At 41.9% G+C, this 27,022-nt stretch overlaps 1 protein-coding gene across 1 annotated transcript in view; it reads right to left on the bottom strand.

The window, feature by feature from the left end:
- LOC126474419 (kallikrein-11-like) overlaps positions 1 to 27,022 on the bottom strand; it is a 60,394-nt gene that overhangs the window by 28,976 nt on the left and 4,396 nt on the right. The window contains exon 2 of the mRNA XM_050101889.1: positions 17,035 to 17,136. Coding sequence (XP_049957846.1) covers positions 17,035 to 17,136 — 102 coding nt within the window. The remainder of the gene's footprint in view (positions 1 to 17,034; positions 17,137 to 27,022) is intronic.

The following is a 27,022-nucleotide window of genomic DNA, read 5'->3' as shown; positions in this document are numbered from 1 at the left end:
GGGTACATAAAGCGCTTCGGGACGACGCGGAAAACGGCGCAGTCGTTGGCGTAATGCGGAAACGGAGTGATTTATCTGATCAACAAAATGCCATGATCCTTTGCTTTCGGGCCAAGGATGGGAGCACTTCCGAAATGGCTAAGTCTGTAAACTGTTCGCATGCCGCTATGGTTGAAATATACCAAGTATGTGCATGGGAAAATGTCGCAATGCAAAATCACAACCCCTCAGCGAACGTTGTTACCCATGATCCTCTGCAGCAGGCGCCTGGTTCGTGCATCCCTGCTAACTGCCCTTCATCGGTGAGGAAGGTTGGTATTTGCGTGTCAGGCTTGCAAGCGGACGTCCACTGAGTGGCGACAAGTAATCTTTTCAGATATGTCACCTTTCATGCTCTACCGGACAGATGACTGTTGGCGCGTAAGGTCGTGAAATGTCTGAAAGCAAACACCTTGCAACTGTCGTCGGAATGGTCCAAGCCGAAGGAGGGAGCGTTACGATCTGTGGAATGTTTTCGTGGCATTCCCTGGGCGATCTCGTCATTGTGGTTCATTGCAAGTTTGAATCTGTCAATGTCGACCACGTCCACTCCTACAGGAAGTTACCTGCTAGCAGGACAATGCAACGTCCCACACAACTCTTAGCATCCGTGTGTGATTCGAAGAGCACCAGGATCCGTTTACTCCCCAATCCACCTACTCCCCGGATTTACACCTATGATCGAGCTGTACGCGCCATGGACCCTCAGCTGAAAACCTAGTGCAAATGACCACAACGTTGGATTCAGCATAGCTCCACATCCATGCCAGTTCTTTCCAGTACCTTTCGAAGTGGTCCATGTTGCAAAATGTGGTTATTCAGTTTCTGACACGAAGTCACATTACAGTGCCTGGTAAGTATAAAATCTAGAGGTTGCAACTGGATCTACAGAGTTATTTGACGTCACTTTCCGAATATACAAACAGAAAACTTGTCTTGTCGAATAAAGGAAGAAATCATAATTGTCCATCCCACATTCATAAATTGCTGACTAGAATGATGGACATACCGTGTGTAACCAAAAATTTAAGCGCTAATGGACTCATTTCAGTTCGAATTCAGAAATGGACAGAAGACTGCACAAGCTGTTACAGCAAGAAGTAAATGCTCTCCATACATCAACGTCGGATAGCCCTATAGCTCCCTGTTATTCCAGATTAGATTAGATTTGATTCAGTTTTCGTTCCATAGACCCAAAAATAAGATGACTCTCGAAGGTGTGTGTTTGATTAAAATACCCTCGACCCTGATCATTTGTCAGGGGATTGTCAAAATATGTGAATACTTTACTTTAAACTCTATCTGTTAATATTTACAGAATTAATACCCTGTCAGAATGAAACACAATTACGTACTTTTAATAGATTTATCATACCCAAACATCTAATCTTGACTTCTGCGACAAAATGCTGTCAAATCAGAAATCTTACAATTTTTTTTACTGAAGTTGGTTTAACAGTCCCTATTAAGATATTCATCTATGGATTAGAAGAAGGTGCCTATCAAACAGTCTTTCAGACTCTGTTTTAACTGTGCTTTATCTGAAACCCAGTATTTAATGGTTGTTGGCAATTTATTGAAAATGTGTGTTCCTGAATGTTGGACTCCTTTTTGGATCAAGGTAAGTCATTTTAGGTCTTTATGTAGATTGTTCTTATTCCTAGTACTGATACTACGTATTGAGCTGTTAGTTGGAAACAGAGACATATTACTTGCAACACATTTCGTTAAGAAAGATATAAACTGAGAAGCAGTTGTTAGAATACTAATTTCCTTGAATAGGGCTCTATATGCTGTTTTTACACCACAAATGAGTCTTGTTATACACTTTTGCACACTACATGCTTTTGCTCGATTTGATTAGTTACCCTGGAATACGATCCCATACGACATAATAGAATGAAAGTAAGCAAAATATGTAAGTTTTCTTTGTAATTGTATCTCCTACATCTGGCATCATTCTCACTACAAATACAGACTTGTTTAGGCGCTTCAGAAATTCTGTGATATGCGCTTCCCAAATGAACTTAATGTCGAACTGTAATCCCAGAAATCTAACAGTGTCAACCTCTTGGATCTGCATATATTCACATGTTAAACACATACTGGACGGAAATTTCTAACCGATTCTGAACTGTATGTAGTGGGTCTTTTCAATTTTTACTGGCAATAAGTTAGCTTGAAACCACTTATTAATGTCAGCGAAAATTTGATTAGCAGCCACTTCTATATCTGTACTTGACTTGCTACTTATTGCAATGTTTATATAATGTGCAAACAAAGGAAACTTAGCATCTGGCAATGTAACAGAAGAGCGGTCATTAATGCTGACAAGAAAAAGCAACGAACCCAGGATAGAACCTTGAGGAACACCACATGTAATTAATTCCCAGTCAGATGAAGACTGTGATTACGTAGGCTTTCCCGGCGTAATAAGTCTTGAAAGTCTCTTCGGGTTTGCTGCCGGATCCTAAAATCAACTTGACTCGATATTTCGGCGATCCAACTGTTCGCCATCTTCAGGAAATGCTGCTTCTGCTGATGAGTCCCGCTGAGAACTGACGAAAGATTGCAATTCGACGTCCTATATAGGCCACCGTTCAGTACACGGCGCATGCGCCGCCCATCACGGTTTCTGCCTTACAAAACAGGGAGGTGGCGCCGCCCTTAGTGAAACACTGCTGGCAACGATATATCGCAATCAAGCTGCACCGAAGAACGTTCAGTTTTGATGCGAGATAATACAGGATTCCACGTTTTGCTAAGAGGAAACCCATTGTCTCTGTTGATTAAATTATCAGCCAACCTAATTTCAATCGCCTCTTTATAGACACTATTCCAAAAACCGGAAATGTTGGCAATCACAACAGTTTCCTCAAATTTCATTTTGTGTCCCTCATTTAGGCAGTGCTCTGCTACGGACGATTTTTCCGGCTGTTGTAGCCTCGTGTGACGGCGATGTTCCACACACCTGTCATGCACTGTGCGAACAGAACGGCCAACGTAAGCTTTCCCACATTGACACGGGATTTTGTACAGTCCGGGTTTCCTAAGTCCCAAATCATCCTTCACAGAGCCGAGAAGAGCCCTAATCTTAGAAGGTGGACGGAACACACTCTTAATGTTAAAATTCCTGAAAATTCGTCCAATCTTAAACGATAAGCCTCCAGGATAAGGAAGGCCACAGACCTATGTTCCTCTTCGTACGCTTCCGGAGTTGGTCCAAATTCCATAGCCCGACAAATCTGTTTCTCGGTGTATCCATTTTCCTTAAAAACAGTCATCAAATTCTCAAGTTCTTGGGTTAAGCTGTCTGCGTCGGAAATGGCATAGGCTCTCCGTACCAAAGTCCTAAGGACGCCACTACGTTGGTGTGGTGGATGAAATGTTTCACTGATAAGATGGTGGTGGTGGTGGTGGTGGTGGTTAGTGTTTAACGTCCCGTCGACAACGAGGTCATTAGAGACGGAGCGCAAGCTCGGGTTAGGGAAGGATTGGGAAGGAAATCGGCAGTGCACTTTCAAAGGAACCATCCCGGCATTTGCATGTAACGATTTAGGGAAATCACGGAAAACCTAAATCAGGATGGCCGGGGACGCACTGATAAGAAATTCCACAAATAACTTAACATGGAACTCAACTCGCGCGAGGACTCTTTGATTAACTTTATTGGTATGTTATCATAACAACTAGAATATTTTGATTTTAACGATTTTATGATGGATGTCATTCCCATTTAACTGAAGTTATTTGTAAAGACTGGTCTCAGATACGTCATTGCGCTGTTTACTGAACCTGACAACTCCAAGCTGTCTGTAACAGAAACAAAGTAATTTTTTAAGTGGTTTGCAATACTACATGCACTTGTTACCAACGTCTCATTTGTTTTTAGAGCTATCTGTTACTCTCCTTTTTGGCCCCAACTGTCTCTGTCTTCACTATATCCCATACACGTTTTATTTTGTTGCCTGATGTAATTATGCTTTTCTCATTATAAAGCTGCTTAGATTTCTGGATTACTTGCTTCAATATTTTGCAGTATTCTTTCCAATGCATTACAATGCTAACATCAGAGCTGTTCCTAGACTGTGGGTGCAGTCTCGTTTTTGTCCCACATAATATCTTTATTCCATGTATAATCCATGTTTTGTTTTTACATTTCTGTTTGATTTGAGTTACCTTTAGAGGAAACCAGTTTTCAAAAGAGGAATTAACTTTATTAATGATTGCTTTGTATTTTCCTTTTGAGTCGATATGTCTTTGGGCAACCTCCTGAAAATCGGAATTTTTGGCCGATTTATCACCCTTCTATATCCAGATTTAAAAGATTTGCATATCTGGTGATGACACCCGATAAGGACCCAGAGGGGCCCATAGGATTTATATCAGGCGAATTTGGTCGCCGAGACATCAACGTGTGTTCACTACAACGCTTTTCAAACAACTTTGGCTCCGAGACACGGACAGTTGTACCGCTGAAAGATGACATTTCCGTCGGGGAAGACATCAACCCTGAAGGGATGCAGGTGGTTTGCAGCCGTCTGCGTGTCTTCGATTACTAACACAGATCCAATGAAAACACAGGAGAATGTCTCACATAGCATAACACTGCTCCCACCAACCTCTGTCCCTGGCGCGCTGAACGTTCCGAGCCGCCATTCATCTCGATGACGGCGTTTGTGGAGACTATCGTCGACTTAGAGTAGCAAAAATGTGATTCACCCGAAGAGCCGACATGTTTCGATGGTCCGATCCCGAAGGTCCGGTGCCCAATTCAATGGTAACTGACGACGTCATTCGGTCAACATGTAAACACTTTGGGGGTGGTCTGCTGCGGAACCGCATGTTCAACAATGTACGATGAACGGTGAGCTCCGAAACACTTGTGCGTGCACTAGCATTGGCTCTTTCGGCAGAGATGCTGCAGAGCGCCATCTATCCTACTTTGCAGAGCACATTACGTGAAGAATCGTGGACGTCGAACCATTTGGCGCCAGGTGGTAGTTTCACTGCCCTTCTACCTCTTTCCTTAGATCATCGCGACAGTAGCACGTGAACATTAGAACAACTTCTCAGTTTTCGAGATACTCGTTCACAGGTTCAACCTAATAATAAACTGCCCTTTGTCAAAGTCGCTTATCTCCGTGGATTTCCCCATTTGCAGCCCGTATCTTCGATAGGGTGACTCCTGTCCATGTCTACTCCGGTTACGTACTTTTGTTACCGCGTCACATACCCGCAACGCCATCCGGCGGCATCCAGAGTCATGGTGGGCAGTGGTCATAATGTTTTGGGTGTTTGAAGTACAGTGACGCGTAATATTGTGGTGCTTATGAAGTCTTCTGACCCAGTACGACACAGAGCGCACGATCCGTCTTGTTACTTGGAAGAACCGCTGCGATACACAGTCTCTTTATTTGAAACAATGAAGTACCTAGACGCAGTAAACAATGATATGTGGAGTATCCGAATCAGAGGAGGATTGGAGTGACATGAGCAAAGACTTCCTCACGGTACCATACGACATTGACTCGACAGCGACAGCGCTGAGGGAAAGTTCAAACGCTGCGCCAACGACGTTGGCTGATACGCAGGCAGTCGAGTGTCACTGCCAAATTCTGTAGCTGCATTAAGTCAAAATGAAGTGCTGCATTCCGAATAATCTGTCACCCAGATGCTATAAGTGATAACTTTTACCGCAACTAGATCCTTTCTTGCGGTCGCCTTCCTCAAACTTGTTGATACAGTGGAACTGCTATGCAGTGCGATAAAATCTTGCCATGTGCATTACTGACCTTCTGCTGAGGGTCGAGGGCTCTAAGAGGGCTCTGAACTATGCAAGCTACTAAATGACAGTAAACGTCTTTCAGTAACTCTTCAGCATTTCGTGTCCAATGTGTAGGAACATTTACAATTGTGGATGGATCGAAATCTCTTCAATACGTAACTCGCATAAACCGTTACATATAATCAGTTCCGTACAGCATCTCAGAAGATAATGACATTTTTGTTTAAGCTTTCTTGTGGTGTTTCCGGGTATCGTCATTATCGGCAGTGCCTCTTGCTCTGTGCCTTCCAAGACACCACCAAGCCACGATGCCCTAGTACAAGCGAGCCCGCCACAGCATGTGGAGACGCTGGAACGACGTCACATAGGGAGTATGTTCTGCGCTCTCTCTTCTCTCACCTCAACTGCACATAATCAAAAGTGCTCACAGTGGGAATCCTCTACTTAACTGTCAACAAACAAAGGTCAAATTAACCAAAGCGAAAGAAAATATATAATTAAATAAGAAAAAAAGTGGGCTAGAAAAGTTACACATAATACAGCCATGTGAAGGCCAAGTCCACCTAAAAAGCAGGATTCAAAAAATCCACTTCCATACTACATAAAAAGCGCTTTTACATGCATATTTCTCGTTCGCTTGAGAGGAAGAAGTGTAACATGTTCTGAATGAACATGCCGCCACAACAGCAACATCGACTTCACTCGTGCGCCAGCACGGGTGCCCATGATCCCACTACTGGCTGCACTTACAGCAAGCCCGCTGATACTGGAGACCAACTCATTCATAGCTATGTTGTTGTTGTGGTCTTCAGTTCTGAGACTGGTTTGATGCAGGTCTCCATGCTACTCTATCCTGTGCAAGCTTCTTCATCTCCCAGTACCTACTGCAGCCTACATCCTTCTGAATCTGCTTAGTGTATTCATCTCTTGGTCTCCCTCTACGATTTTTACCCTCCACGCTGCCCTCCAGTACCAATTTGGTGACCCGTTAATGCCTTAGAACATGTCCTACCAACCGATCCCCTCTTCTAGTTAAGTTGTGCTACAAACTCCTCTTCTCCCCAATTCTATTCAATCCCTCCTCATTAGTTATGTGATCTATCCATGTAATCTTCAGCATTCTTCTGTTGCACCACATTTCGAAAGCTTCTATTCTCTTCTTGTCTAAATATATATCGTCCATGTTTCACTTACATACATGGCTACACTCCATACGAATATTTTCAGAAACGACTTTCTCACACTTAAATCTATACTCGATGTTAACAAATTTCTCTTCATCAGAAACGCTTTCCTTGCCATTGCCAGTCTACATTTTATATCCTCTCTACTTCGACCATCAGTTATTTGGCTCCCAAAATAGCAAAACTCCTTTACTACTTTAAGTGTCTCATTTACTAATCTAATTCCCTCAGCATCACCCGATTTAATTCGACTACATTCCATTATCCTCGTTTTGTTTTTGTTGATGTTAATCATTTATCCTGCTTTCAAGACACTGTCCATTCCGTTCAACTGCTCTTCCAAGTCCTTTGCTGTCCCTGACAGAATTACAATGTCATCGGCAAACCTCAAAGTTTTTATTTCTTCTCCATGGACTTTAATACCTACTCTGAAATTCTCTTTTGTTTCCTTTATTGCTTGCTAAATATACAGATTGAATAGCATCGGTGAGAGGCTACAACCTCTTACTCCCTTCCCAACCACTGCTTCCCTTTCATGTCCCTCGACTCTTGTAACCGCCATCTGGTTTCTGTAGAATGGTAAATAGCCTTTCGCTCCCCGTATTTTACCCCTGCAACCTTCAGAATTTGAAAGAGAGTATTCCAGTCAACATTGTCAAAAGCTTTCTCTAAGTCTACAAATGCTAGAAACGTAGGTTTGCCTGTCCTTAATCTTTCTTCTAAGATAAGTCGTAGGGTCAGTATTGCCTCACGTGTTCCAACATTGCTATGGAATCCAAACTGATCTTCCCCGAGGTCAGCTTCTACCAGTTTTTCCAATCGTCTGTAAAGAATTCGCGTTAATATTCTGCAGCTGTGACTTATTAAACTGATAGTTCGGTAATTTTCACATCTGTCACCACCTGCTTTCTTTGGGATTGGAATTACTACATTCTTCTTGAAGTCTGAGGGAATTTCGTTTGTCTCATACATCTTGCTCACCAGATGGTAGAGTTTTATTAGGCCTGGCTCTCCCAAGGCTGTCAGTAGCTCTAATGGATTGTTGTCTACTCCCAGGGCCTAGTTTCGACTTAGGTCTTTCAGTGCTCTGTCAAACTCTTCACGCAGTATCATATCTCCCATTTCATCTTCATCGACCTCCTCCTCCAATTTCATAATATTGTCCTCGAAAACATCGCTCCTGTATAGACCCTCTATATACCCCTTCCACCTTTCTGCTTTTCCTTCTTTGCTTAGAACTGGGTTTCCATCTGAGCTCTTGATATTCATGCAAGTGGTTCTCTTCTCTCCAAAGGTCTCTCTAATTTTCCTGTAGGCAGTATCTATCTTACCGTTCGTTAGATAAGCCTCTATATCCTTACATTTGTCCTCTAGACATCCCTGCTTAGCCATTTTGCACTTCCTGTCGATCTCATTCTTGAGACGTTTGTATTCCTTTTTCCCTGCTTCACTTACTGCATTTTTGTATTTTCTCCTTTCATCAATTAAATTCAGTATCTTTTCTGTTACCCAAAGATTTCTACTAGCCCTCGTCTTTTTACCTACTTGATCCTCTGCTGCCTTCACTATTTCATTCCTCAAAGCTACCCATTCTTCTTCTACTGTATTTCTTTCCCCCATTCCTGTCAATTGTTCCCTTATGCTCTCTCTGAAACTCTGTACAACCTCTGGTTCTTTCATTTTATCCAGACCCATCTCCTTAAATTCCCACCTTTTTGCAGTTTCTTCAGTTTTAATCTACAGCTCATAACCAATAGATTGTGGTCAGAGTCCACATCTTCCCCTGGAAATGTCTTGCAATTTAGAATCTGGTTCCTAAATCTGTCTTACCATTATATAATCTATCTGGAACCTTTTAGTATCTGCAGGGTTCTTCCATGTATACAACCTTCTTTCATGATTCTTGAACCAAGTGTTAGCTATGATTAAATTACGCTCTGTGCAAAATTCTACCAGGCGGCTTCCTCTTTCATTTCTTAGCCCCAATCCATATTCATTTACTACGTTTCCTTCTCTTTCTTTTCCTACCGTCGAATTCCAGTCACCCATGACTATTAAATTTTCGTCTCCCTTCACTACCTGAATAATTTCTTTTATCTCATCATACATTTCGTCAATTTCTTCATCATCTGCAGAGCTAGTAGGCATATAAACTTGTACTACCGTAGTAGGCGTGGGCTTCGTGTCTATCTTGGCCATAATAATGCGTTCACTATGCTGTTTGTAGTAGCTTACCCGCACTCCTATTTTTTTTATTCATTATTCAACCTACTCCTGCATTACCCCTATTTGATTTTGTATTTATAACCCTGTATTCACCTGACCAAAAGTCTTGTTCCTCCTGCCACCGAACTTCACTAATTCCCACTATATCTAACTTTAACCTGTCCATTTCCCTTTTTAAATTTTCTAACCTACCTGCCCGATTAAGGGATCTGACGTTCCGCGCTCTGATCCGTAGAACGCCAGTTTTCTTTCTCTTGATAACGACGTCCCCTTGAGTAGTCCTGGCCCGGAGATCCGAATGGGGGACTATTTTACCTCCGGAACATTTTACCCAAGAGGACTCCATCACCATTTAATCATACAGTAAAGCTGCATGCCCTCGGGAAAAATTACGGCTGTAGTGTCCCCTTGCTTTCAGCCGTTCGCTGTACCACAACAGCAAGGCCGTTTTGGTTAGTGTTACAGGGCCAGATAAGACAATCATCCAGACTGTTGCTCCTGCAACTACTGAAAAGGCTGCTGCCCCTCTTCAGGACCCATACGTTTGTCTGGCCTCTCAACAGTTACCCCTCCATTGTGGTTGTACCTACGGTACGGCTATCTGTATCGTTGAGGCATGCAAGCCTCCCCACCAACGACAAGGTCCATGGTTCATTGGGAGGGGGGGGGGGGAATTCATAGCTGCTAACAGCTTATCAGAGAACACTTTTCACAACTGCCGGAGGCATGAAGTGCCAGCATATTTATCTATTCGTAGCTACTAACAGATAAATATACTGCCATTTCAGGCCTCTGACAGTTGCGAAAAGTGTTCTATGATGACAAGCATAATCATTACAAGACAAATGTTGATGGTGTTGAGGCAGCAACCAGCCACAAATTTATTTTCAGTTCCTTTATTCAGAGGGTGCCGTAACCAGTATCGAATCGTTATGATTCATTTTCAGACGGTTTTCATGCTTTCATTACAACAATTTTTTACAGATTAATTGTCCTAAAATAGGAGCAGTAGACTTTTCAGTAGCTGCAGGGGCAACAGTTTGGATGATTGACTCACCTGGCCTTGTAATATCAACCAAAACGGCCTTGCTGTGCTGGTACTGCAAATGGCTGAAAGCAAGGGGAAACTACAGACTTAATTTTTCCCAAGTGTATGCAGTTCTACTGTACGGTTAAATGATGATTGCATCCTCTTGGGTAAAATATTCCGAAGGTAAAATAGTCCCACATTCGGATCTCCAGGCAGGGACTTCTCAGTTGAACGTCGTTATCAGGAGAAACAAAACTGGTGTTCTATAGATTGGAGCGTTGAATGTCAAATCCCTTCATTGGGCAGGTTGGTAAAAAAATTTAAGAAGGGTAATGGATAGGTTAAATTCAGACATAGTGGTAACTAGTGAAGTTCGGTGACAGGAGGAACAGGACTACTTGTCAGGTGTCTAGAGGTTTATAAATACAAAATGAAATAGGGCTAATGTAGGAGTAGATTTAATAATAAGTAAAAAATAGGAACGCGGATAATATACTAGGAACCGCACAATGAAAACATTATTGTAACAAAGATAGACACGGCGCCCGCGTCCACCAGATTAGTACAAGTTTATATTCCAACTAGTTCCGCAGATGAGGATACATTGAGAAAATGTATGATAAGATAAAAAAAAATATTCAGATAGTTAAGGGAGCCGAAAATTTAATAGTAATGGCGGGCTGGAATTTGATAGTATAAAAAGGAAGAGAAGGTAAAGTAGTAGATGAATACTGACTGGGGGAAAAGCAATGAAAGAGGAAGCCGTTTGTAGAATTCTGCACAGATTATAATTTAATCATAATTAACACTAGGTTTTAGAATCATGAAAGAAGGTTGTATAATGGAAGGGATCTGGAGACGCTTAAAGGTTTCAGATTGATTATATAATGGTTAGACAAAGAATTAGGGAGCAGATTTTAAATTGAATGGCATTTCCATGGGCAGATGTGGACTCTGACCACAATTTATTGGTTATGAACTGCAGATTGAAACTGAAGAAACTGTAGAAGGACAGAAATTTAAGGACATGAAACTTGGATGAGTTGAAAGACCCAGAGGTTATAGAGGGTTTCAGAGAGAGCATTAAGGAACAACTGACAAGAACAGGGGAAAGGAATACAAGAGAAGAAGAATGGGTAGCTTTGAGAGATGAAATAGCGAAGGTAGCAAAGGATCAAGAAGATAAAAATTCGAGTGATAGTAGAAATCCTTTGGTAACACAAGAAATATTGAATTTAATCGACGAAAGGAGAAAATATAAAAATTCAATAAATGAAGCAGGCGATAGGGAATACGTCTAAAAAAGGAGATTGATAGGAAGCCCAAAATGACTAAGTGGGAATGGCCAAGAGACAAATGTAAGGATGCAGAAGCACAGATCACTGGGGTAAGAGAGATTCCGCCTACAGGAAAATTAAAGAGACATTTGGAGAAAGGAGAACCACCCACATGAATATCAAAAGCTCAGATGGGAAATCACTCCTAAGCAAAGGAGGGAAAGCAGGAAGGTGGAAGGAGTATACAGAGGGTCTATAGAGGGAGACATACTTGGGGGCAATATTATGGAAATGGACAAGGAGTAGAGGAAGATGAGAATGCAGATACGATACTGCGTGAAGAATCTGAAAAACACAGAAAGACTTGAGTCGAAACAAGGCTCCTGGAGTACACAACATTCGATTGGAGCTGCTGATAGCCTTGGGAGACAAAACTCTTCCATCTGGTGGGCATGATGTATGAGACAGGCGTGATAAACTCATACTTCAAAAAGAACATAATAATACCATTTCCAAAGGAAGCAGGTGGTGACAATGTAGGGAAGCAGCATACTCACGCCTTATAAAATTCACATCAGCCTTTCCATTGTGTGCCAGCCTAGTCCACTGTAACTAGCTCTGACGTCATAAATGTTGCGCAATACTTTAAAAAATCAAGTAAATAATCTGAAACGTTTCTAGCATGTCAAGAGTAATACTAATTCAATATTTGTTGAATATCAGTTCAATAACTTTAACCATTTTCGAAATTTGGACGTTTTTCTGTAAAAATCATTGGCGCAACAGAAAAGAGCTAGAAACTTAAAAATTTATATTTAGATTCCTTTTTCATAATAATTTAGTAGAAACAGTATTCTGGATCTCACAAATTAAAATGTTAGTTGAAATTCATGATTTTCTGGTTTTTGTCTTAAAAATTTAGGAAGTAAGATAGATTAAGTAGGCGAATAAATAAGGCTAGGATGTTTAAATTTAATTAGAAGGGATATCCGCTATAATCATAAAGATGTGAGAAGTTTCAACTGAATAACTATAAAACTATAGCGATAGCGTATCTCCAAACAGCAAGTTCAGAGCTCGTCTACTGCGTGTAGTGTAATTAAATTAATTCTCTCGCCCGAAATATTTGACTTAGCCACGTCAGACTTTTATTATGATTACTTACCTGTGTGCTGATTGCACATTTAAATTGAGAGCTTCATCTGCCATCAGCGAAGGAAGCAATGATTTATTCTATAACTTAAAGTGGTGCATTACTAGCCCAGCGGCTAGTCGGGAGAGCGGATTTGATCAGGCGTTCCCTTAGCCGTCCGCACCGCGGCTTTATATATAAGAATGCTGCGCGAGAAAAGAAGGCCCCAGTTCTCTCCAGACGCTGATTAGCGCAACACCTGTGCCGGGAGTCGCGTCGCGTCAGTATCATTGCTATAAATAGCCTCGGATGCCGTAATAAGTTACTCGGGATACGCGTAACCATGAAATCGTTTTCGAGTGAAGTGTTAATTCTGGGATGACTTTAATGATCTATGTTCAGTTTGAGTATGTCGTATTTTCACGTGCCTCCGCAGGACAGACTTTCTACCATTATTTACTGTGGCGTTTGATGAACATTATCATCAAATTATGGCGAGCATTGACATAAACATTTAATTTGAACAGTTATAGTTGCATCAGCGCATTAGACTCTGAACTGCTCTGGTAGTTAGATTGTGTGGATCCTTTTTAGTCTGTGACTTTCAGAATATAGTGAACATTTTAGAGAAAATGGTGTCTGATTATGAATCCCTGACAATCTCCTAATTCCTCAGAGCTATAAGCTGTAGCTATAAATGTATTTCTCAGATGAAGTGGGCACTAGGAATTCTAATTACAGGCTTCACGTTTTGCTAATCACCTTCTGGTTGCCAATATTGTAGTTAGAGAGCCAGTGTTGAGAACGGCAAACAACAGCATTAAATAAATAGATACAAAACATTTTATAATAAATAATCTACCCGCCACCCCACAACAGGTATGAAAATTACCGAACTATCAGCTTAATAAGTCATGGCTGCAAAATACTAACACGAATCCGTTACAGAAGAATGGAAAAACTGCTAGAAGCGACCTTGATGAAAATCAATTTGGATTCCAGAGAAATTTAGGAACACACGAGGCAATACTGACCCTACGACTTCTCATGGAAGATAGGTTAAGGAAAGGCAAACCTACAGTTATAGCATCTGTAGACTCAGAGAAAGCTTTTGACAATGTTAACTGGAATATTTTCTTTGACATTCTAAAGGTGGCAGGGTAAAATGCGGGGTGCGAAAGGCTATTTACAATTTGTACAGAAATAAGATGGCAGTTATGAGAGTTGAGGGGCACGAAAGGGTTGCGGTTGAGAATGGAGTGAGACAGGGTTGTAGCCAATCCCCGATATTATTCAGTCTGTGTCTTGAGTAAGCACTAAAGGAAACAAAAGAAAAATTTGGAATAGGAATTCAAATCAAGGAAGAAGAAACAAAAATATTGAGGTTTGCCAATGATATTTCAATTATGTCAGAGGCAGCAAAGGACTTGGAAGAGCGGTTGAACGGAGTGAACAGTAGCTTGAAAGGTGGATGTAAGATGAAAATCAACAAAAGCAAAACGAAGATAATGGAATGTATTCGGATTAAATCAGGTGATTCTGAAGTAATTAGATTAAGAAATGACACACTTAAAGCAGTAAATGAGTTTTGTAGTTTGGGAAGCTAAATAACTGATGATGGTCGAAATAGGAAGGATATAAAAGGTAGACTGGCAACGGCAAGAAAAGCGTTTCTGAGGAAGAGAAAATTGTTAACATCCAGTATAGATTTCAGGGAGTCCTTTCTGAAAGTATTTGTATGGTATGTAGCCATTTGTGGAAGTGAGACATGGACGATAACAGTTTCGACAAGAAATGAATAGACACTTTTTATATGTGGTTCTACAGAAGAATGCTGAAGATTAGATGGGTAGATCACGTAACTAATGAAGGGGTACTGAATAGAATTGAGGAGAAGAGGAATTTGTGGTACAATCTGACTAAAAGAAGGGATCGGTTGGTAGGACACATTCTGAGGCGTCAAGGGATCACCAATTTAGTATTGGAGGGCAGCATGCAGGGGAAAAGTCGTGGAGGGAGACCAAGAGATAAATACACTAAGCAGATTCAGAGGGATATAGGATGCAGTAGTTACTCGGAGATGTAGAGGCCTGCACAGGATAGAATAGCATGGAGAGCTGCATAAACCAGTTTTTGGATTAAAGATCACAACAACAACAAAGAAAAGTTAAACTGGATTCTGAGCTCAGAATCTAATTCTACAATGGAAAGGACTGAATTCCCACTGAAAGATACGCATGTGATGTAAATAATAAAGAGCTACATTGATGGAAAGTAGTTAAAAGTCAGTCTTCCTTAGATAAGTCAGTTATTCCAGGTCAGAGAACTATCCTCAATGGATCATCCTGAGATTTTATTTCGATTTAAGAATCATTAATTAGAGAAAAATGACTTAATTCGATTCGCTTAAAAAAAGGCAGGGATGTTAACGTCTTTATCCACTTAACGGTTATTTCAAGGATCAGAAAAAAACAAATAAGATAAAGGGACAACAAGAAATAACTTTTACATATCGTAAGAGTATTAACAGTATTGCGGAGATAGATATCGTTATATCGCTGGGTTACAATGAAATTATGACTTTGGTTCTACGTTCGGAATTATCGTAATAAGGAACTATTTATTAAATTTAACTGAACAAGGATGTACAAAATTGATATTTACCATAAGTAAGTGAAACGTTGGTCACGGTAATATTTATACGCGTATTCAGGTGATTCTATTTTATAGTAGTGAGTGAAAGATCTTGGCGTAGCAAACTACGCCGATCACTAGCGTGAATAATGCAAAATAATCATCGATAACTATAGCTATTTCGGGTTCTAAAGTTTTTTCTGTCAGTAAGAGATTTTAATCGTTTAGATAATTGATAACAACGCCATAATCTGCGAAATTTACGAATTATAGCGTACGCCATTTTACTGAGAATTGAACTGTTGTTGCCAGTAGCAACCCACGTTACGGCTCACTCAACGAGCGTATTTACGTTTCCGATAACGTGCACTGTGCACAAGATTTAATTAAATCCTAATTACTATATCTATAAGAACCGATACTAAAGTGACCTGATCCTTCACCAATTTAACGCATTGCAAAACTATTGACGAATGTAGTATTGACAGGTGTACGATGTAGTGGGGGCATGTATCCAGGGTACTTCTGTTTTAGTTGGATGCGTAGTCAGTGCGCAGTTCCTATTACCTTCACTCAAACATTTTAACGATTTATATTAGTACTGGGACGAGGTGTGTCTAGTCCTGAAGGCAGGGCTATTGTCAGTATACAGATTAGAGTCACGTCACTACCCACCTCCCTGCGTAGATCGAAGTGACATAGTACAGTACAGGCTTCATTACCGTTGTTGAATCTCTGTATATTATTTGGTAACGTATGTTTTATGTTTTGCAAGGAGATGGCAGTTAACAGAGAGCTGAACATATTTACTCTCGAAGTTACTCTGTAATACACACATTTTTAAAAGCTTGCCTCAGTTCCTGAGTCAAAACAGTTATGCTGTAGTATTTGACAGCAAATTCTACAATGTAAGCAGTATTTTGTTTACTCTTACATCTGAAATAATAATTTAATGACATCTATATATCAGTTTGAACGTAGCACAAGTAAACTATGTTTGTACTGTAAGCATAAATGTATGCGTATGTTACAATTCTGTGTTACCATCATCTGGTATTATGAAATTTCTTTGGAACTATTCACTTGCTTTTGTGTAAGACTGTGTATGTCCTTGCATTCTTGTATTTTTGTCCAAAACTTTCCTACTTGCTTTGTCACAAACACTCCCATAATCAGAATGCAATAAAGGGGTTTGTTTGTTGATTTCTCTCCACTTAAACAGATAGATTTGATGAAAGAGGTTGCTTTATACCAAGGTATGCCCTTCTTGAGGTGTATTCCTCTTATAAGAGGTTCTTCATGAAACTGAGTTATTTTTTCTTTGCTAATATTTTGTTCCTGGTGTTGCACAAGGGAAAAGACAGCGATTCTTTTATCTCCTGATGGGTGCTCACACGCAGAATAATTTTATAAAAGAACAAATATGTTTGGACATAGATGAAGATGCATGTCTAAAACTAATCTCCGTCTTATATAGATGTGTATGTCTGTATGTGTGTGTGCATACATGAAGCAACTTTTTGAATATAGAAATCACAGAATTTATTAGACGCCGATTGTTTCATTAATCCAAGAGCACAGGGAAACGATGTTGGTATAGACACCTGGATATGGTGGGTAAAAACAACCGTGCCCCCACGAAATGATACCGTATTGCGTGGAGTTCGCAACCAGAGGACCACCTTTGTCGCCGTTGCAAGAGTCTTTGCCACCTTCGAGCTCACCAGCGCAGATCATGTTCTCCGTTATGAGGCCTTCGTAGGTGTCGTTGCACGAGTTGCGGTCGATGATAGTCGTGTTGACGGCGTGCAACTGCTCCAGGTAGTCTGCCCATGGTTGAAGGCTTCCTCAGCCACTCACCTTCACGGAAGTGCCTACCTCGAGCTCCTCAATCGCCAGAGGAATAGCCTGCGGAAACCGTGACGGTAGCAGGGCAGTCTGCTGTGGGACGTAAATATTCGAAGAAAGAAACTAGAGTGAATGTGTAGAGAATATGAATCTTAAAGGAATATCTATTACTAAAATTTTAGATTTAATGGTTATTATCATGCGTTCAGATACAGTATGGCATGAAGTCAATGATGTATCAAAATCGAAAGTAAAACAGCTTTTGGGTGCTTAGAATTCCGGGGGTGCAGTTCTATAAGTAGCTGATACTAACCTCGTGATGTCGCAAGAACTATCGGATTTTTGTTTGGATCGCATCATGGGCTCCAGTGCCATAACAAATTCTAGAAATGACTCGGAATAGCGTTTATGACCAAGGAAGGGATCACAGTTACAAACACTGAGAAATGCAAAGTAGCAGAGTTATAGCTGGTGCAATCAGTAATATCATATTAATTAACATCTGTATGCCTGCAGAATCTGAGAAAATACGCCAGAGAGTAGAGATTTTTTCAGAAGAAGTAGACCTGCTTTTAACAACGTAACCCGAACAAATTGTACTTGCAGATGATTTGAACAGTGTAATCAGTTCGAAAGATAAGATCAGGGTCGTTGCTAGATGCTTTGCTGCCGTATGCGAGAACTGAAGAATGACAACCCCTCTTTTTTTTTTTTAATGTCATCGGTCTCCCCAACATCCTCCCCCCTTCCACTACCACCAACATACTCGTACAACGGCAAATCCCAACATGTCCGCAAACCAGCGCACGAGCTCCGCTCAAGAACTCGTTGAATCTAGGTCATGTTTCTTTCCGTTTTGTACTCAGTACCGAGTGCGTTAGTTCTGAGGTAGGTGGAGGCAATGTGTTTACTTTCGTCAAAGTAAGTAAAGATTTATTAAATAACTGTTCCCGAAACATTTGAAAACAATTCTGTTTTAATTTTTCCTTTTTCAATTTTTTCTCCTCATTTGCTCAATTTTTTCGCTGTTTGATTTGAGAATCCTTTTTTCGTCCCATTTGCCGTACATAAAATTTTGCCCAGTGTTAGAAACGGCTGTGGATGCTAGAAACAGACCTGGATCGGACACCCAATTTTAACATGTCTATGAGGCTGGAGAGTATCATCAGAGAGATAATTTTCCTTGATACGTTAGAAGTTAAATATGCCTACAAGCTGGTTTCACCTTCTTCGCTGGGCACTCCCTAAACAGAATTCACGCAAAATTCAGCTTAAGGAAATACGTTTTTCAATCAGAGACATGGCCAGTCATATTCTCAGGTCATGTAGCGTCCATATGTACTGTAAACTTGGAAGGGTTCTAAGTCCCGTTTTATTATCATTTTATTTTCTTTCCAGTGCACTTTGCCTCCTACAGAACAATTCGGGTGTTGTCATTGCTAAAATTCGTAGCAGAGAAGACTGAGCTCTGATTCAATCTTGCCATAACCCATTTCTTTCTACAATTTGCAAGCATTTGTATGTTGGTTCTTTTCAGACTTGCAAATGCGTCTATAACGCCATTATAAGTCTTCCAAGTTTTTATATGAAACCCAACTTACGACTATGATCCCATAAAATGTTTATCCCTTGTTCTCCTATTCCAAAACTCTCTGGCATGCATGAGAGAATGAATGTGGTTGTGTTTCATTTCACTGTATGGTAGTTTAGTCTGCTGCAGAGAATCAGCGGTAGTCTTACAGAATGGCCAACCCTTGTAGTTTTCAGGTAGGCAAAGAGGTTTGTTCCCTTTGAGTGAAAGTTACCGTTTTCAGGTTGGTGGCGGAAGCCTCATCTCTGGGTTTTCCTGGCCACTGGGTTGTGTGGGAGAAGTTTAAGTGTGAGGTGGGCAGTCTGCTTCCAGCTCTCCAAAGGTCTGCAGCCGAGGCCTCTTCGAAGAAGAGTGAGTTGGTTTAACCTCCTGGCGCTTTGTGTTATAGGGAGAGAGGAGCTTTTTGTAATTCAGTCTCACTGAACTTGCACCTTGTGCAACTTTTGGTCTCACGTTTTGTCTTATAAGGATTCTTTTGCTGGGTCGCAGCAAGGAATGCAGGGCTTTTACAGACTTTCACTTTGATTCCTAATGCAGACTTGGGTCCGTAAGAATAACGTAGCACAAAGGTGTTGCATATGTTGAAGCGATCTCACGTAGGAAGTGCGCCCTCGGTTCAGTGTGAAGGTTTGCGTGCCTGCGACTGTGTGTGTATACGTTCCAATCTTTTCCGAATCTTGATAATTTTTGCCTCTTCGTGAACTTTCTTTGTTTCATTCCTATATGTCCGTTGGAAACCATCCACGTGGGTTAATGTTAGTTTGTCTATTCAAATATACCCTCCATAAAATGTTAATTGTTCGCGGATGCATGGTTTAATGTTGCTAAAGTTTGGCCACGATACGTAGAGATTGTGTCTCAGCGGACCACATGGCCGCACGGGTCAACTGTGAGCCTAACTTTCCCGTGGCCCCCTATATCTGTCCTAGAGTTTACTTATTGCTCCGATTTTGGAAAATTAAATATATCCTGTCCGGATTATTCAACTGTATTTGTGGTTTGAGATTTCATGTTAAGCGCGTAAGCGTGTATGTGTGGCCCTCGTTGAGGCTGTTTCTCCAAACCGAGGTTCAGCTTTAAATGCAACCGTGATGTTCAGATTTACTCTTTTATTTAATCACTTCTCATCATGATGGTGTTGCGGTCGTCCTTGCTGTTCTTTGAGTAAATGTGGGTCTGAATGCGAGTATTAAACCTTTCCCGTCCCCCTCTAATTACGACCACGATTTTAAATTAAGAAATTCTGTTGTGAATCGTATAGCGCTTCACAAGCAATAGTATGTAGTTACCAGGCAAGAGCAGTTGTATAGATGTCTTATATCAATGTTTTAAAAAATAAATAATTTTGTTTCAAGTCTTATCCAGTGTACCGATGTTACGTCTCCTTTACCTACGTCACATACGTTGTAGTTTCCTTGATAGCTCATCCATAGCGTTTCCATGCGCACGGGTCCCATAATTAGTGTTTCATTTTTATTTAAAACAAATTCTTTAGAATAGATCTTGTTTTCAGGAATGTTGCTGCAAGCTGCTCTTACTCTTATGACTAAATTAATTTTCCAATTCAGTCGGAACTCTTGTTTGTCGTGTGGCTAGTGATGGTGGTGGCCCAATCTTTTACTTTGATTTTACTGTCAGATAGCTTTAAAATTTGCGTGTGGCTCTTTTAGCCATCTGGATACAGCTCATTTCCCAAACACCACTTGAGTGCATGTCACTTTCAAACAGAGGAACACGGCACCTGCAGAAGAAACGGGACTGAGAAAACTAAACGTAGCTCGTCTGTCAGGCAGCCCTTCACGGTACGTAGGAACAATGTGGCGGAAGATTCCAAACGTACAATTCAATTTTTAATTGGTGAATAGTTTTAAATCCAGCATAGTCGTAAAATATATGGTCTAGGAAACCTGCTTTCTCGTATCGCTAGACAACATTCAAACAAGTCAAACAATTATTACAAAAAGAAAAGATTACAATACATAACTCTGTGTTTACCCACGTGCGCCAAAAGCAAAGGACGACATACGAAATACTGAAGTTTCTCCACCATAGACAATGCTACATAGTACAAGCGAAATGACTAGTCTTGAATCTACTCTTGAAGTGGCCGCGACCAGTCAGGCGCGGTGCTTAGGCCCTCTTCACATAGGGGCCACTGCTGTCGCGTTGTCGTCCTGGAAAGAGATCTATCAGCGTACAATTGGCTGACACCTTCTCAGAGCCCTCTCTGCTCTATCGTTCCCTACTAACGTGCCGGCTCTTGACTTTTACACCATAACAAATAAAGTGTGCTAAGCGAAAATAAGAAAAATCATGAAAAACTACTCCCACAAAAAAATTACCTGCCAGGAAGAAATTATGGTTGTACTATTAGTGCCCCCCCCCCCCCCCCATGAACCATGGACCCTGCAGTTGGTGGGGAGGCTTGCGTGCCTCAGCGATACAGATAGCCTACCGTAGCTGCAACCACAACGGAGGGGTATCTGTTGAGAGGCCAGACGAACATGTGGTTCCTGAAGAGGGGCAGCAGCCTTTTCAGTAGTTGCAAGGGCAATAGTCTGGATGATTGACTGATCTGGCTTTGTAACACTAACCAAAACGGCCTTGCTGTGCTGGTACTGCGAACGGCTGAAAGCAAGGGGAAACTACAGCCGTAATTTTTCCCAAGGGCATGCAGCTTTACTGTATGGTTAAATGATGATGGCGTCTCTTGGGTAAAATATTCCGGAGGTAAAATAGTCCCCCATCCGGATCTCCGGGCCAGGACTACTCAACAGGACGTCGTTATCAAGAGAAAGAAAACTGGCGTTCTACGGATCGGAGTGTGGAACGTCAGATCCCTTAATCGGGCAGGTAGGTTAGAAAATTTAAAAAGGGAAATGGATAGGTTAAAGTTAGATATAGTGGGAATTAGTGAAGCTCGGTGGAAGGAGGAACAAGACTTCTGGTCAGGTGACTACAGGGTTATAAACACAAAATCAAATAGGGGTAATGCAGGAGTAGGTTTAATAATGAATAGGAAAATAGGAAAGCGGGTAGGCTACTACAAACAGCATAGTGAACGCATTATTGTGGCCAAGATAGATACGAAGCCCACGCCTACTACAGTAGTACAAGTTTATATGCCAACTAGCTCTGCAGATGACGAAGAAATTGAAGAAATGTACGATGAAATAAAACAAATTATTCAGATTGTGAAGGGAGACGAAAATTTAATAGTCATGGGTCACTGGAATTCGGCAGTAGGAAAAGGGAGAGAAGGGAACGTAGTAGGTGAATATGGATTGGGGCTAAGAAATGAAAGAGGGAGCCGCCTGGTAGAATTTTGCACAGAGCACAACTTAATCATAGCTAACACTTGGTTCAAGAATCATGAAAGAAGGTTGTATACATGGAAGAAGCCTGGAGATATAGACAGGTTTCAGATGGATTATATAATGGTAAGACAGAGATTTAGGAACCAGGTTTTAAATTGTAAGACATTTCCAGGGGCAGATGTGGATTCTGACCACAATCTATTGGTTATGACCTGTAGATTAAAACTGAAGAAACTGCAAAAAGGTGAGAGTTTAAGGAGATGGGACCTGGATAAACTGAAAGAAGCAGAAGTTGTACAGAGTTTCAGGGAGGGCATAAGGGAACAATTGACAGGAATGGGGGAAAGAAATACAGTAGAAGAGGAATGGATAGCTTTGAGGGATAAAGTAGTGAAGGCAGCAGAGGATCAAGTAGGTAAAAAGACGAGGGCTAGTAGAAAACCTTGGGTGACAGAAGAAATACTGAATTTAATTGATGAAAGGCGAAAATATAAAAATGCAGTAAATGAAGCAGGCAAAAAGGAATACAAACGTCTCAAAAATGAGATCGACAGGAAGTGCAAAATGGCTAAGCAGGCATGGCTAGAGGACAAATGTAAGTATGTAGAGGCTTATCTCACTAGGGGTAAGGTAGATACAGCCTACAGGAAAATTAAAGAAACCTTTGGAGAAAAGAGAGCCACTTGTATAAATATCAAAAGCTCAGATGGAAACCCAGTTCTAAGTAAAGAAGGGAAAGCAGAAAGGTGGAAGGAGTATATAGAGGGTCTATACAAGGGCGATGTACTTAAGGACAATATTATGGAAATGGAAGAGGATGTAGATGAAGATGAAATGGGAGATACGATACTGCGTAAAGAGTTTGACAGAGCACTGAAAGACCTGACTCGAAACAACGCCCCGGGAGTACACAACATTCCATTGGAACTACTGACGGCCTTGGGAGAGCCAGCCCTGACGAAACTATACCATCTGGTGAGCAAGATGTATGAGATAGGCGAAATACCCTCAGACTTCAAGAAGAATATAATAATTCCAATCCCAAAGAAAGAAGGTGTTGACAGATGTGAAAATTACCGAACTATCAGTTTAATAAGTCACGGCTGCAAAATACTAACGCGAATTCTTTACAGACGAATGGAAAAACTGGTAGAAGCCGACCTCGGCGTTGATCAGTTTAGATTCCGCAGAAATGTTGGAACACGTGAGGCAATACTGACCCTACGACTTATCTTAGAAAATAGATTAAGGAAAGGAAAACCTACATTTCTAGAATTTGTAGACTTAGAGAAAGCTTTTGACGTTGTTGACTGGAATACTCTCTTTCAAATTCTAAAGGTGGCAGGGGTAAAATACAGGGAGCGAAAGGCTATTTACAATTTGTACACAAACCAGATGGCAGTTATTAGAGTCGAGGGGCATGAAAGGGAAGCGGTTGGGAAGGGAGTGAGACAGGGTTGTAGCCTGTCCCCGATGTTATTCAATCTGTATATTGAGCAAGCAGTAAAGGAAACAAAAGAAAAATTCGGAGTAGGTATTAAAATCCATGGAGAAGAAATAAAAACTTTGAGGTTCGCTGATGACATTGTAATTCTGTCAGAGACAGCAAAGGTCTTGGAAGAGCAGTTGAACGGAATGGATAGTGTCTTGAAAGGAGGGTATAAGATGAACATCAACAAAAGCAAAACGAGGATAATGGAATGTAGTCGAATTAAGATGGGTGATGCTGAGGGAATTAGATTAGTAAATGAGACACTTAAAGTAGTAAAGGAGATTTGCTATTTGGGGAGCAAAATAAGTGATGATGGTCGAAGTAGAGAGGATATAAAATGTAGTCTGGCAATGGCAAGGAAAGCGTTTCTGAAGAAGAGAAATTTGTTAACATCGAGTATAGATTTAGGTGTCAGGAAGTCGTTTCTGAAAGTATTTGTATGGAGTGTAGCCATGTATGGAAGTGAAACATGGACGATAAATAGAAGCTTTCGAAATGTGGTGTTACAGAAGAATGCTGAAGATTAGATGGGTAGATCACGTAACTGTTGAGGAGGTATTAAATACACTCCTGGAAATTGAAATAAGAACACCGTGAATTCATTGTCCCAGGAAGGGGAAACTTTATTGACACATTCCTGGGGTCAGATACATCACATGATCACACTGACAGAACCACAGGCACATAGACACAGGCAACAGAGCATGCACAATGTCGGCACTAGTACAGTGTATATCCACCTTTCGCAGCAATGCAGGCTGCTATTCTCCCATGGAGACGATCGTAGAGATGCTGGATGTAGTCCTGTGGAACGGCTTGCCATGCCATTTCCACCTGGCGCCTCAGTTGGACCAGCGTTCGTGCTGAACGTGCAGACCGCGTGAGACGACGCTTCATCCAGTCCCAAACATGCTCAATGGGGGACAGATCCAGAGATCTTGCTGGCCAGGGTAGTTGACTTACACCTTCTAGAGCACGTTGGGTGGCACGGGATACATGCGGACGTGCATTGTCCTGTTGGAACAGCAAGTTCCCTTGCCGGTCTAGGAATGGTAGAACGATGGGTTCGATGACGGTTTGGATGTACCGTGCACTATTAAGTGTCCCCTCGACGATCACCAGTGGTGTACGGCCAGTGTAGGAGATCGCTCCCCACACCATGATGCCGGGTGTTGGCCCTGTATGCCTCGGTCGTATGCAGTCCTGATTGTGGCGCTCACCTGCACGGCGCCAAACACGCATACGACCATCATTGGCACCAAGGCACAAGCGACTCTCATCGCTGAAGACGACACGTCTCCATTCGTCCCTCCATTCACGCCTGTCGCGACACCACTGGAGGCGGGCTGCACGATGTTGGGGCGTGAGCGGAAGACGGCCTAACGGTGTGCGGGACCGTAGCCCAGCTTCATGGAGACGGTTGCGAATGGTCCTCGCCGATACCCCAGGAGCAACAGTGTCCCTAATTTGCTGGGAAGTGGCGGTGCGGTCCCCTACGGCACTGCGTAGGATCCTACGGTCTTGGCGTGCATCCATGCGTCGCTGCGGTCCGGTCCCAGGTCGACAACATCGATGTACTGTGGAGACCTCACGCCCCACGTGTTGAGCAATTCGGCGGTACGTCCACCCGGCCTCCTCATGCCCACTATACGCCCTCACTCAAAGTCCGTCAACTGCACATACGGTTCACGTCCACGCTGTCGCGGCATGCTACCAGTGTTAAAGACGGCGATGGAGCTGCGTATGCCACGGCAAACTGGCTGACACTGACGGCGGCGGTGCACAAATGCTGCGCAGCTAGCGCCATTCGACGGCCAACACCGCGGTTCCTGGTGTGTCCGCTGTGCCGTGCGTGTGATCATTGCTTGTACAGCCCTCTCGCAGTGTCCGGAGCAAGTATGGTGGGTCTGACACACCGGTGTCAATGTGTTCTTTTTTCCATTTCCAGGAGTGTAGAATTGGGGAGAAGAGGAGTTTGTGGCACAACTTGACATGAAGAAGGGACCGGTTGGTAGGACATGTTCTGAGGCATCAAGGGATCACAAATTTAGCAATGGAGGGCGGCCTGGAGGGCAAAAAATCGTAGTGGGAGACCAAGAGATGAATACACTAAGCAGATTGAGAAGGATGTAGGTTGCAGTAGGTACTGGGAGATGAAGAAGCTTGCACAGGATAGAGTAGCATGGAGAGCTGCATCAAACCAGTCTCAGGACTGAAGACAACAACAACAACATCAACATTTACACTTACACAGTCATGATTTCGGCTTCAAAGTTCCATTATCAAGTGTTTTAAGTGCCATCTTAGGCAATTTACAACGCTTAAAACACTTGATAATGGCACTTTGAAGCTGAAATCATGATTGTGTAAGCGTAAATGTAACAGTGTAAATAAACATCAGTCTAATGGTGGTACTGACTTTAAAGAAATATATTATGACTGTGGCCCCGCATTATGAAAAAATTAATAAATACAATACACAAATTGCGTTTAGTCAGTACCTATATAACTCGAAAGTAAACTACGTCGGTCAAGTATCGCAGTTACGAAGAGACACAGCTCAGCAAATGGGAGCAGCTCTTGAGCAGTTTGTAAGCAGAGAGGTCAGATGTTGAAAGTCAAATATGAAACGTTAATGTTGCAACAGGAAAGGAAGGTATTACTCTCATAAATATCAACTACGAAGCACAAGAATGTAAGCAGAACACGCAAGCAATGGAAAAGGTCGCCAAATCCTGTAGTGGCACACATTTTAAACAAAATAGTATCACCCAACATGGGCCCACATATAGAAGTGCACCATATCCCGAAACAGGTCTGTCCCTCGAAACATTTTCTTCGAGAATACAGCTGCATCGAGAGAAAATGTCCTGGGAAAAATCTGCACGAAGTCAAAGCAGTAAAAAACCATGAACGAAAAGAAAACGGAGAGGTGAACACAAATGTGTAAAATACAACTGGAACAAAATGTGTGGTTACAGTCAGGACGCACACTTAAAAATCAATTGTAAGCGGACGTAGAAATTGGCTGCAGCACGGAAAACCCCCACCAGTTCTAAACTGCACCGAATTCATCTGGCAGACACATCAAACTGCATCACGAGCAACCCACACGACATAGACTGTCATACACTATCTGATCAAAGTATCCGTACTCACATTAGTGGCCATTATTACGGAGTGTGTTCACACTTCACCTTCATCACGGCTTGAGTTCTGCTGACTCAAGAGCAGAAACCAGAAAAGATTGTTATGTAGACTGTTGAGTGCTGGAATGAAGTCAAATTCCTTGCTCGTCCCAATACTGTTCGTCGTCTTCTGTAGAACTGGGACTAATGGGAATGGTAAGTGGCTGACCTGTGCACAGGACTTTGATAGGCCAGTCTAGTTCAAGAATTTTTTTTCACAACCATTACATCACACATGTTGCGTTACGCACTGACCCACTGTTACAGTCATCACCT

The sequence above is a fragment of the Schistocerca serialis genome, chromosome 4, assembly GCF_023864345.2.
Source record: "Schistocerca serialis cubense isolate TAMUIC-IGC-003099 chromosome 4, iqSchSeri2.2, whole genome shotgun sequence".
NCBI classification, from domain to species: Eukaryota; Metazoa; Arthropoda; class Insecta; order Orthoptera; family Acrididae; genus Schistocerca; species Schistocerca serialis.
Note: the sequence above shows the minus strand (reverse complement) of the source record. Positions and strands in the feature narration are given on the sequence as shown.